At 53.0% G+C, this 12,297-nt stretch overlaps 1 protein-coding gene across 2 annotated transcripts in view; it reads left to right on the top strand.

The window, feature by feature from the left end:
* Positions 1–12,006, top strand: part of VWA5B1 (von Willebrand factor A domain containing 5B1) — a 58,959-nt gene extending 46,953 nt beyond the window's left edge. Inside the window, exons 18-22 of one of the 2 annotated variants that reach the window (XM_072975228.1) lie at positions 1,370–1,501; positions 3,540–3,620; positions 4,251–4,320; positions 4,933–5,050; positions 9,721–12,006. In XM_072975228.1, coding sequence (XP_072831329.1) covers positions 1,370–1,501; positions 3,540–3,620; positions 4,251–4,320; positions 4,933–5,050; positions 9,721–9,756 — 437 coding nt within the window. In that variant the 3' untranslated portion in view covers positions 9,757–12,006. Of the gene's footprint in view, positions 1–1,369; positions 1,502–3,539; positions 3,621–4,250; positions 4,321–4,932; positions 5,051–6,557; positions 7,177–9,720 lie in introns of those variants that run through there. The other variant, XM_031683749.2, reaches the window with a different exon arrangement.
* Positions 12,007–12,297: the final 291 nt, after the last annotated feature.

Here is a 12,297-nt window from a genome sequence, read left to right as displayed (position 1 = left end):
TATGATGTATGTTCTCAAACTGGTCCTGCCCCCAAAAGTTATTTATCCTGATGGCCACTCTCATCCACACGGAAAATTGGTTATCTTTCTAAACCTACCCATCTGATAGGGGAGGAAAGAATCTCTCTTTGGAGAATTTCTGTAGTTTCTTTGTTGAAACATTTTCATATGTTTATGAACCATCTGTACTTTTTCTTTCCTGAATTACATTTTCTGTCCTTTGCATCAGCTTTTTTTTTCTTTTTAAAGCAGACTTCCTGTTAAGAATTGTGTTTGGAAACAAAATGTGCCTTTCCTTATCCCTCTTGCCTGCCCCCTTTTTTTAATCCGTGGTACCAAAATATTCAACGACCCTCCCTCTCTGCCTCAATTCCTCTGGTTTCAAGTTTTGGCCAGTGGCCCGGACTCTCGTGCCACTGGGCATTGTCATCCCAAATGGTAATCCCCAATGTCTCTCCCGCCCGCCCATCTCTGACCATTTTCTTTGCTTCCATAGCTACAGTCTGGGAGTTTTAGGGACCAGGCCCATATCTTAACCCAAATCCCACCACCCACTAAGATCTGGATTAGCACATGCCAAAGTGTGTTCCAGGAAACTAGAACCCTAGTTCTGTGTCCTGTTAATGGCCATTCAGCACAAAAACAGGAAATACCAGATTAGGAAAAAACATTCCCAACCACTGGATTAGATAAAGTTCCAAAGCTTTCTTTGCTGCAGAACTTCTCAGAGCCTTTAGGGGGTTACTATTCATCAGGGGGCTCAGAGAATGGACTACAGGACGCAGCTTATTCAAAACTTATTTTCCAAAAGAACTCTTCACTTTTTAAGGGACAACTTACAAACTAGTGTTCTCCGAGAGTGGGGATTCCCAAAATACACTTTAAGGTGCTATAACTTCATCTTCCTTCCATCCATCCACTGTTGGTGATACCCTAGGACTTGAGGGGCCTGCCTGTGGCAAGTGGGGCTGGGACCTCAGTTTCTGAGACAGCAAACTGGGAGAGAAGGGAGAAGGAGTGTTCCTGAAAAAAAACAGCTTTTTAACTAACTAGCAAACATTGCTGGTTTCTGAACATTATCTCAGCAATAGTATTTACCTGGCAAGGTAAGTATAATTACCCCCATTTTCCAGATAAGGAAACTGAGGCTCAGAATGGTCAGCACCCCATCCAGCTAGTAAGAGATGGGGCTGGAGTTCAAATCCAGATTATTCCAGCTTCACAACTCATGGTCTTACCCTCCACAATGTCTTCCCGCCTTTGGGTAATGGACAGACTGAATCCAGAAGCATCCCTGCCAGCCTTGGGGAAGAGGCAAAAGATGGGCACTGTTGTCCCCACCTGTCCCCTTCTCCTTGTCCTCCTGAAGGTGCTGCATTGCAGATGGCCAGCTCTCGGGTCCTGACCCGGCAGTGGAGGGGCACTTCTGCCGGTTTCAGATGGTCCCAGACAACGCTCAGGGAAGACTCGGCAGCAGGAGATGGCAAATTTCAGAATCTAAGTAAGAGCCACCTCTGGTATGTTCTGAAGCCTGGGCCCCTGGGTCACCACAACCTCATGTCCGAGATCCCAGAGGCCTCTCTCTGAGTCTGCACTCGGGGCCTTACAGGGCCAGAGCAAGGCCAGGCCTCCTGGACCCTCCAAGGCCTGAGATGGGGGCTCAGCCTGGCCCAGTCATGCCACCATTAGCACAGCTTTGCTGGGAGAGTGGCTGGGAGCCTCCCTGCGCACACGCCCACGCTTCCCCTTTCAAAGTCCACCAACCTCAGGGGCTGTTGCCTGCCTCCAGCCTCGGAGTCCCCCAGGCACCGAATGCCAGGAAACCTAACAAACAAGGGGCAAAGCAAAGCGCGAAGAGGCAGTTCATCTGCTTGGGTCCCACCATCTGCTTCTCCCAGGATTCCCAAAAGTTTTCTTTTTACCTTCATCTGATTTCATTGTGCCTGCAGCTTGGGTCCTTGAAGATCCGTGATCTGACGTTTGGTGACTTTGCACTAATTCACAGGATAGCTTTAGCCCTCTGTGTCCGGGGGTGTCTGCACATCTTTTCGTCCCACTAAAGACAGCCTAACTGCTGCATTAGTCCTAACCCCTACGTGCCCTCACACGTACAGTGAGGGTCTCTTGCCTTCTTCCGTGCATGGGAAAGACATCAGAGGTCCCACTTGGCCACCAACCCTGACATCCAGATCTTAACAACCTTTTATCTGAAGGATTAGAAAGTGTTCACAGACATTGAGGAGTTAAAAAAAGGAACAGTGTGTGAAGGAGTAGAGATCCAGATGAGGATCTCCTCCAAATTAAAAATTCTACCAACTCCTTGGTCCCTCAGAGCCTCCAAAACCAAGGGGAACCTGCTCTACCCCTGAGCCAAGCTGGGGCTCCCAGTCTAGAGAAGACTTCTGGTCTACCCTTTCCTTTATCCGTAGCTTAGCCCTTGATGGCTGATGGCTTCCATCAAAATCACAAATCCTTTCTTTCCAATTGTCCTCTGATTCACAGCCAGTGTGTATGACTTCTAAACTCTGAGTCTATCCCAAGCCCTTTCCCTCCGCAAGCATGACATTGGCTAACACTCCCTGAGAGTTTCGTTTCTTCTCCGCATTAAGAGATGAGGAAACAGGCTCCAGGAAGTTACGTGACTTACTCAAGATCACACCGCTGATGCACAGTAGAGCCAAGACTTGAACTAGCCATGTCTGGCTCCAGAGCCCAGGAGGTGCATTAACCACCATGCTCTTTGCCTGCTGGTCCCCAGTCTTTCAGTCACTAGTTCACTCTTGTGCTGTCCCCGAGCACCCAGCAGTAAAACAGAGCTTCTTGCCCACACAGAGCTACTAAGGGGCTCAGAGGGAAGACAGAGTCTCTGTGGAACACATCTGTACATGGAGCTTGTTCCGTAATTTGGATCATTCCTTTAGAACAATTGCCCATCCCTCTCTAGCCCTGGAAATAATAATCGTGTGAATAATAACCCGATTCCACATTTTGAACAAACAATATGCAGTTATTACCCCAAGTTTACAGATGGGGAGACTGAGGCTTAGAGCCCTCTGACAGGTCAGTGCCATGTTGTGGTGTCTTCTGGAAAGCTGGCATGGACCCATCTCTCCCCTAAGCCCCAACCCCCAGCCTCAGGCCCCTGACCTGTCCCTGCTTCCCTGCTGCGTCTATAGCTCAGGACTTTATTGAGCACTTACCGTGGGCCAGGCACTAAACACTGTCTGTGTATTATCTCATTTAATCCTTACAACATCCTTGCAATTGAAACCTATAAAGGAAGTAATTTTCCCAGGGTCACACAGCTAGTCTTTGGGAGAGTTGGGATTTGCACCCAGGCATGTTCAACTCTTGTGGTGGAGCAGCAGTGGTATCTTTGGGAGATGAAGTCCCCTCCAAGCACAGGTGGGACCCCTGAACTTGCTCTGCCAGCACATCCCCAGGTACAGTGAATTTGGACCAGCCCTCTCCTTGGGAGAATGAAGGAGAGACGGGGAGGGAGAGGGGCACTCAGGCCTCACTGGCTTCCTCTGCTGTAGATGTGGAGGAAAGCCCTACGGCGCCCTTCAGCGAGACCGAGACCGCATCTCCAGGCCACGAGAAGTACGCGCCTTCTGAAGGTGAGGGCGCAGCCTGCCAGTTCTCTCTTTCATTGAAATAGTGATTGATCATTGGGCCAAGGGAGGGTCTTTACCCAACAAAGTCCTCAGTGGTTCATTTATTCCTCAAAACAGCCCCACGCAACGTAAATCAGAGTATCCTCACTTTAAAGATGAGGAAACTGGGACTCAGAGAGATGAAGTGACTTGCCCAAGGTCACACAGCAAGTGGGTGACAGAGCTAGGCCTGAAGTCAGGCCTGTCAATTCCCAGTTCCTATCCCCACTCTACCACCTCACTCTGCCTAGGGTCCTCCAGCAATGTGCCCACTGAGGAAACTCACTGTCCCTACTTGGGGATGAGGGAGGATGTAAAGCTGTCACTATCCCCACAGGTAACCCTCCAGGAGATGCCAGGGGCTGCCAGCCAACGAACTCAGAGACCTGGTTCTTTACACTCAGACCCACATATTTTCACCCCTCCCCATACCAACTGGATCCCAAACATCCCTGCAGCCTAATCACTAGCTCGGATCCCTAAGGATGTAGGCTAGCTCCTGCCCCTCTCTGGGCCTCTGTTTCCCTCTCTGGGCAGTGAGCAGTTAGACAGGGTCATCTGTCAGGCCCTAACTGTCATTCTGTGGCTCTCCAGGTCCCCTGCGCAGTCTGGCCACCAATACCTTTTCTTCCTTGAAGGCCTCAGAGACTCTCTTTGGATCCAGGTATGTGGGATTTCCACTGGGGTTCTACTCTATACCGCCCCCATTTTCCCAGCACTGTTCCTGGCTTAGAAGGCCAAAGGCAGGCCCAGCCTGTCATGAACAATCTGAAAAAGCGCCCCTGGCCCAGAGCTATCACTGCCTTCAAGATCCCACTGCCAACCCCTCTGCTATGTGCTTCCTCTCCCCCAGGCCCACGGTTTGTTTGCAAATACACGTACCCCTGGGGGGTGAGCATCAGCCTCTCTGACCACTGGGCTGAATAAGAATATGCTCTCAAAAGAGCATTTTCCTGGGTTCACACCTCCTCTAAAAATAAGTAAGTAAAATTAACTACCCACCTCTCCCCCAAAAAAGAGAGTCCTAAAAAGAACTCTGCCGTGCTCTTCACCCAGGCTGCTGCTAACTCACTGAGTGATCGGGGGGAAGTGCACCCCCCCCGGACCTCAGTTTCCCCAGCTGTCAAATGAGGAGATGGAAGGAAGCCATCTGTCAGATGCTTTCTGGCCCTGAATTTCTGAGGCTGTTGAGTGGGCTGAGGGGAGGGGGAGAGGGGGTGACCAGGGACACTACCAGGGAAACTGTGCCCACTCTTCCCTGGCTCTATCCACACAGGCTGAACCTCAACAAGTCCAGGCTGCTGACACGTGCGGCCAGGGGCTTCCTGGGCAAGCCACTGACCAAGGTTCCAGAGTCAGTCCCGGGGAGCCAGAGCTTCGACTACATCCCACTGGTGAGTGCCCCAGACCTCAGACCCCAACCCTGACACTCAGCACAGGGGCTGCCCGCCCTACCCTATCCACAAAGAGCAGAGGACCTAGACCTTCTCACCCACGTAGCCAGCAAGGCAGGAGGAGTTTGCCCGAGTCCCCCACCCAGGGTCTAGAAATGTTGCTAGAAACCAGCGCCACAAAAATTCTCTGCAATCTGCCATCTTCGCTTTAAAAATTCATGGGAATTTTACATTCTACTCCACCACCTATGTCTGTCTGTTTTTCAATACATAAAGATAAGCCTTGAAATGACTCACAAGCGAGTAAAATGAACATCCTTGGGACATGCACCATGTTTAGCAAGTGGCCCTGCAGACACCCCAGCCTGCGGGGCAGGGTCAGAAGCCCAGGTCGGGAGCGAGTGAGTCTGAACTGAGGACCAAGCGAGCCTGGCTCTGCCATATCTGGAGCCCAGCAGGGTTGGGGCTTAGAAGGTGCTAGAAGGAGGGACACGTTTTGAGCTTCTCTGCCCAGCTCCAGTCCCTTCATACCCAAGTACATGGTGTCACTTTGAATTTTCAAATATCCCAGGTGACCAAGTAGGATGCACGTATTCACTCAACATGTATTTGATGAGCCAGGCCCAGCGCTAGACTCTGGGAAACAACCTTGAACTAGGTGAACATATAAACTCACCACACTGTCTAGTGGGGACACCGACAAGGAACCAGGCAATTCTGATTGTTGGGCTCTGTGACAGGGGAGGTCGGGTTTGGGAGAGGGAAGCATGGAAAAGGGGGGGAGACACTTACTCCAGACTTGAGGTCAAGGAGGAATGAAGCATGACTTCTTAAGGAATACGATGGCTCAGTCAAGAACTGAAGAATAAAGAGTTAATGGCCGACAGCCTACAGAGGAGAAAGCTTGGGAGCTTGAGAGGCGAGAGTCAAAGATAAATCAGTGCCTTGGAAATCATAGCTTGGATTTACGCTAGGAGAAAACTGAAACCACTGAACTGATGGCCTCCAAAAAGTATCATGGCCTATGCCTTACAAAGACCATCCAGGATGCAGAAAAAGATGGAGCGGGGATGGGGCGGGTGTGGGGGGAGGGAGGGGGAGAAAAGTAGAGCAGGGACCACATGTGGTGGCAGATGGTGGACTGCAGAACTGTTTAGAAAGTTGGGACTTGGAAACTGGTGCAGAGGGAGGAAGAGGGAGGTAAGCTGCCCAGAAACTACGGGTGGCGGTAGACGGTCCCAGTGGCTGAGCTGGGCCCACTTGCCCAGGATAAGAGGCAGGTTTGGAGTGAAGGTGTTGAGCTGGGCTTGGAAACTCATCAGCTGGAAGTCGTAGTGGGATAAAGCATGGCGGTGCTAAGCTGGGCTGGGTCGCCCGCAAATCCCCCAGGTTGGCAGGGCGAGCTGGGGGAGATGAACAGGTAGGCTGTGTGCACCCTGCTTGGGCGTGGCCTGGGGCTCCATGGGCTAAATGTTTGAGGCCCACTGAGGAGCTCCCCCACACACAGGTGTCTCTACAGCTGGCCTCTGGAGCCTTCCTGCTCAACCAAGCCTTCTGCAAGGCCATCCACATCCCCATGGAGAAGCTCAAGTGGACCTCACCCTTCACCTGCCACCGAGTGTCCCTCACCACCCGCCAGCCCCCGAGCCCCCAGATGGGCACCAGCCCCTCACCTCGGCACCTGTCCTGTGACAGCATCTCCCTGGAGCCTCTGGCTGAGGGCAAGCCAGGCTGGGAGCCCAGGGCTGTGATCGAGCACACGGGGAAGCTGTGGGCCACGGTGGTGGCGCTGGCGTGGCTGGAGCACAGCTCAGCCTCCTACTTCGTCGAATGGGAGCTGGTGGCCGCCAAGGCCAGCTCGTGGCTGGAGCAGCAGGAGGTGCCCGAGGGCCACACGCGGGGCATGCTCAAGGCTGCCGCCCGCCAGCTGTTCGTGCTTCTGCGGCACTGGGACGAGAACTTGGAGTTCAACATGCTCTGCTATAACCCGAATTATGTGTAGTGGGGGGTGGTGAGAGGGGCTGGGGCAGCGGGAAAAAGGAGGGGGCCCTGGGGGTCTGTGAGGGGTCTTGAAACTGTAGCCAATATATTGGTTGTTAGAAAGAGCCCTAGATTGGCAATCAGGAGGCCTGAGTTCAATGCCAACTTTTTGCTATCACCGAACTGTGCAATTTTAGGCCAGCCCCTGCCTCTCTCTGGGTCTCAGTTTCCCCACCTGTAAAGTACGTGGGTGAGGTTGCACTCAGCCTCTAGAACGTTCAGTTTCCTTTCTGCTCAGACATCTGGGCAGCCGTGGGGTTTACTGCCACTGGGGGATCAGGAGAGAGGTGCAATTTAAGCCTGAGTTCTCCCTGGAGCAAGATCACATGGACAGTGCCCCCTCAAATAACGGGTGGTTGAGCGGACCCAAAGGTTGAAAGTAACCAGACCTGCGAGCTCGCCTCTAGGCCCGGGGAGACCACCTCTGCCAGCTGCACTGTGAGGGAGGCACTTGCCTCCCCAGTGACCGTGCAGGACCCTGAATCCCACTTACAAACTGCCTGGAGAACCTTTCTCCTCTGCACTTTACAAGAATCACCAGGGGGAACTTTTATTTTGGCTTGGAAACCCTTCGTATATTTTAGTATTGGCCTGTAGACTTTTTGTGACTTCCTGTCTAAGAAGAGGTGGTGGGTAGGCTGAAGGGAGGCACCTGCAAGCCGAGGTGTTAGAATTAAGCTGCAGTCTGTGCAAAAATAGTCCCCAAAGAAGAGACATGGTCACAGAAGTCAGTGGAGAAAGCAGAGGACACCGTTAATAATTCACGCGCTTGCAGGAGTTACATAACGCAAGCTCTATCCACTTGTGTCGAGGGGCTAGAGAGGCGCCCGGTGCCAGCTGCATTCTGGGAGAGCGGACGCCCTCTCCTGCCACAGCACACTTTGAGAGACAGGGGCCTTCTTTGCAACAGAGAACTGTGCTTGGCTGCAGTGCCTTTGGGGATGGCAGCTTCAGTGAAATGAAAGACTCTTGACGCTTCAAAGCAGAGAGCCCCTAGGGCCTTCCTTCTCTCAGGCCCACCATGTGGGGACAGGTGTGTCGCAGCCTCAGATTCCCTCAGGGCTGGGTCTCAGTCTCCTCTGCCCTGCGGATTCCCCTGGAGGTGGGTCTGGACCTCACCAAGGAAGCCCACCAGCTTGGGACCCCAGACTGAATCCACACCCCCGTCCACCCCCGTCTCCAGGGCTTTAACCTCTTCTCATCGAGCGGTCCTTTCTGGCCCCAGGGCCCTGGCGCCAAGCTACCCCAGATGTCCCCCTCCAGGGAGATCTGGAGGGCCCTGTGAGCACACGCACCTGTGGAGGAGCTGCGGGCTCTGAAGCCTCAGGAAGACTCAAGAAATGCTCAGTCTTCAGCAGGGAGTGAAAGGAAGAGAGGGGCCCCAGCAGGACACCCATCGTGCATGGAGAAAGGCAGCGCCGCCAGGGCGCGGTACCCTGCCCGCAAGCGGCTGGGCCTCAGTTCAGAGCCCTGCCCTGCCCTCCCGCTGTGCTGCAGACTCTCCGGGGAGGGACTTTTACCTCCCCAGCCCTTCCGAGGCTCCCCCCCAAAAGCCAGGAGGGGAAGGGGCTGGAGACGTAATAGCAAATCCTGTCAGCTGCTTGGCTGGCTGTTCTGTTTCAGATCCCCCTTTTGGGGAGGAACCCAGCCAGGCAGTCACCCACACCAAGAAGGAGGAGTCCCTTGCTCCAGACCTTGTCACCTCCCTGCACGCCTCCCTGCCCCGCAACATGACACTCCTGAAACTGCAGCCAGCAGCCCAGCTTCAGGGGGAGGAGGTAGTTGTAGCCCTTTCTGGGCCCACCATGAATGGAAATATTGTTGGGGTGAGAGCTGGCACGCCTGGCACTAGTGTGGGCCAGGGGCTTCTCCTCTCTGGGGGCCCTGGAGCTGGAGGTGGGGGGGAGGTCCCCCTGCTCTGATCTTCCCAGATTCTCTGCCTCTGATGTGTTTCCCTCTTAGTGACCATGAACTTGCTCTGATTGTCTGTGTGACCTTGAACAAGTCCCATGTGCTTTCTGGGCCTCTTTCCCCTTCTACCATGACCAGGCTGGACTGGGCTGGCCAGCCTCCTGCTTAGCCTGATTCTGGGTCTCCAAGCTCAGTGTGGACAATGACCAGGGCTCAAGGGGGTCTGCTACCTGCCCAGTGTAAAACCAGTGCTGCAAGAACCCCTGGAAGGAGGAACTGAGAAGCCCAGCAGGACGGTGGGCTCACCCCCGCTTCTCAGACCCTGCCCCAGCTGCAGCTGCTGGAGCCCTGGACAACCTGGATGCACAAGCAACTGCTGACCTCCGTGCTGCCCAGAGCCCCAGGGTGCAGAGGGACAAGTCCTTGATTTCAGATAACTGAAGGGCTTTGGGGGACATCTGGATAAGAGATACATTCTTAAAGAACTTCAGTGATACTGAAAGGACATGCAGTCTCAGGAATCCGCCTCCAGGACTGCCAAGCCGAGGTCCAAAGGAACCGGCTTTACGGAAGAGAGAAGAACCTTAGGTCATAAGCACATGCATGGAAGCTCAAGTGGCTGGCTCCAAAGATTCTCAAGTAGGTGAAGAGTTGCCCCTGCACTCGGGATTGATTTGGATGAATCCACATTCTTTGTTAACTGGACCTTTGCTTTTTAGGTCACGCAGAAGGACACTGATGCCCTGCCTGGCTGAAGAATCAGGAGGGTACAAATGCTTAACGGCACTGTCCAACAACACCTGGCCTTTAGTAGAAAGAGCACTGAACTGAGAGCTGGGGAATTTAAGTGTTGGTCTAAACTCCACCACTAGTGTGCTGTGTGACTTCTGGCAAATTGCTGGCTTTCTCTGGGCCCCATTTCATCTTTGGTAGAATGATGAGGTTACGCTAGATCCGCATGTCCAGCACTACTTCTTGGTTGACGTTTCTTGGTGAATTAGCAATTCATGAGAAACTACCCCACGGGCAAGTATGTTGGGGAAACACTAGGAAAACAGATTTCTTGAAGTCAGGGCTACTCGGTCCCATGAATATGTAAATGAGTGTTGCCAGTCTCCACGAGGTGACTCAGAAGGTGTTTCTCCCCAGATTATACAGTTGGGGAAATGCTGGTCTAGATCTCCCTTCGGGTTCTCCGGGCACTGACACTCAAAAAGCCTTTATTGAGAGCCTACTGGATGCCAGGCACGCTGGGGTGGTGTAGTAAACATATTAGGTGGTGTTCTTTGGAGCTTTTTGGAGCTTGGTGAGAAGTATTTGAAGGATGTCTGCTTTGTGAATTTCCTCGTGCTCCAGGCAGGGTGTGTCTTGACTGGCCACACCCCCACCCTGGGGTCCTGCCATCTGTGGGTGTGGCCTCAGGCACCGCTGGCATTGAAGTCTGCCCTGAACTTCCTGACATTCACTGTTGTGTGAGTCAAGCTGACCCCTGTGGCCAGAGTGGAAGCAGCATGGGGCTCTGGCAGGAGCTCGTGCTGTGGCCTCCTTGTCCAGCGGAGCAGCGGGAGTCCCTGCAGCAAAGTCCCTCAAGGGTCCAACCTGCTGCTACACACAGAGGCAGAGCCCTCTCTCTGAGTCCCCTTCCACCGAGAAGACCAACTCTGGATCCCGGGAAAACTGGGCCCCACATGTAAGCAGACTTACACTGGACTTGTAAATAAGCATCAATTTCTGGTCAGCGCTTGTATATTCCCAACCTGTCCCTTGCCTGTGGGCCAAACCAGTGGCATCTGCTGTCCTCCACCACTGTGACTGATGAATGGAGTAGCTGGTTCCAAGACTAACTGCTGGTGGGTTTTCACCTGCTTCGCAGATGTTTGAGAAAGCAGGGGTTCCTCTTCTTCCTTTCCAGCTGTCAGAAAGGTCTCTGGAAGTTTCTTCTAAGTTTTGAACGGTCCCCACTCTTATTTGGAAGGTCTCCCCGATCTGTATGCAGCCTGCCCCGGGGGATTGGGCATCCCCTGCTCACCTGCCTGGGCTGAAACTTGTGTGACACGCCACCACCTGTCGTTGCAGAGTCCAAATGCTGCCTCTCACTACTTGCATATTGGAACATATGTGGATGGACACCAGACACAAACGCATTCTGCATCCTTAGTGTCCTGGGAAAGGGAAGAGAAGGGCTCTGTGACCCCAGGAAACAGGCTGTGTGCTCACCGCCATGGTAATCAGATCTTTTTCCCCCTATCAGTTTAGCAGGGACCAGAGAAATCAACAACCAAAATGGGCACATTCCTCTGCTATAGCAGGCTCCGCGGTGCCAGTGTAAAAATAACCAGGGCAGAGGCGTGTGTGGCATTTTGCAGCTGGATAATCTGATCCGCAGAGCTCCATCCTAAGGTCAGGAGCTTGGCAGCATCTCCCGGCCAGGCCTCCAGCCCCCGCTATGGAGCTCCCTGACCCACATGTCCCCCCCCCGGCCCCCAGCCTCTCAATACCACTGCCTCCCAGGCGACCTGACAAAGTGATATTTCTCCTGTTCATGCTGCACATCTCCTTGGCTTGGAGCCAGCTGTCTCGAGCTTACAGCTGCTTCCCAAGGCAAAGCGCCTCGTCTCAATGTGGTTGAGTGTGGGCACGCCCGCCGTAGAGTTTCACTGTTTGCCCAGGTGGCTTTGGCTCAAGTGGCATGGCCGGTGCTTGTCCCCCTCAGAGCCTCAAGTGCCTACAACATGCTACCCGACTCCTTTGCCTGCTCACCCATAATGTCCCCATGGTGCCTGTGGCACTTCTTGGTTTTGGAATACATGTCACCTTTCTGCCCAGTGGCCACTTCTGCAGCCATCGTGGAATCCTGGACATCAGCCATCTAAAGTCCACAAATAATTAGCAAATCAAACCCTGGGGCTGTATGAGTGTTTCTGTTCTCAAAGGAATGGCTTTTTTGTAAATGGTAGCTACTGTCCTCTTACAGGCTTTTAGCTCATAAAAACTGTCAAACCTGATGATGTGACAAAACTATAACGTGTCCGCTCTTTTGTTCTCAAAGCCAATACTTGGCTTTCAAACGAGTGGTTCAGTGATCTGTTTGCCTCAGTGTGGTTAATCTGTCTAGGTTTGGGTTCCCTCGGGTGACCAGCTGTCTCCCAGTTGCCTGGGATAGAGGAGTGGGTGCTCCCAGGATGTGAGACATAGAGTTTTAAAACTGGGACAATCCCAGGAAAATCGGGACTAGTTGGTCACAGTAGTTCCCCAGAAGCAAGCCTGAGATAAGGATTCAGTGCAAACAGTGTATT

The sequence above is a fragment of the Vicugna pacos genome, chromosome 13, assembly GCF_048564905.1.
Source record: "Vicugna pacos chromosome 13, VicPac4, whole genome shotgun sequence".
Classification (NCBI taxonomy): Eukaryota; Metazoa; Chordata; class Mammalia; order Artiodactyla; family Camelidae; genus Vicugna; species Vicugna pacos.
The sequence above is the reverse complement of the archived record's forward strand: the minus strand, read 5'-3'. Positions and strand labels throughout refer to the sequence as shown.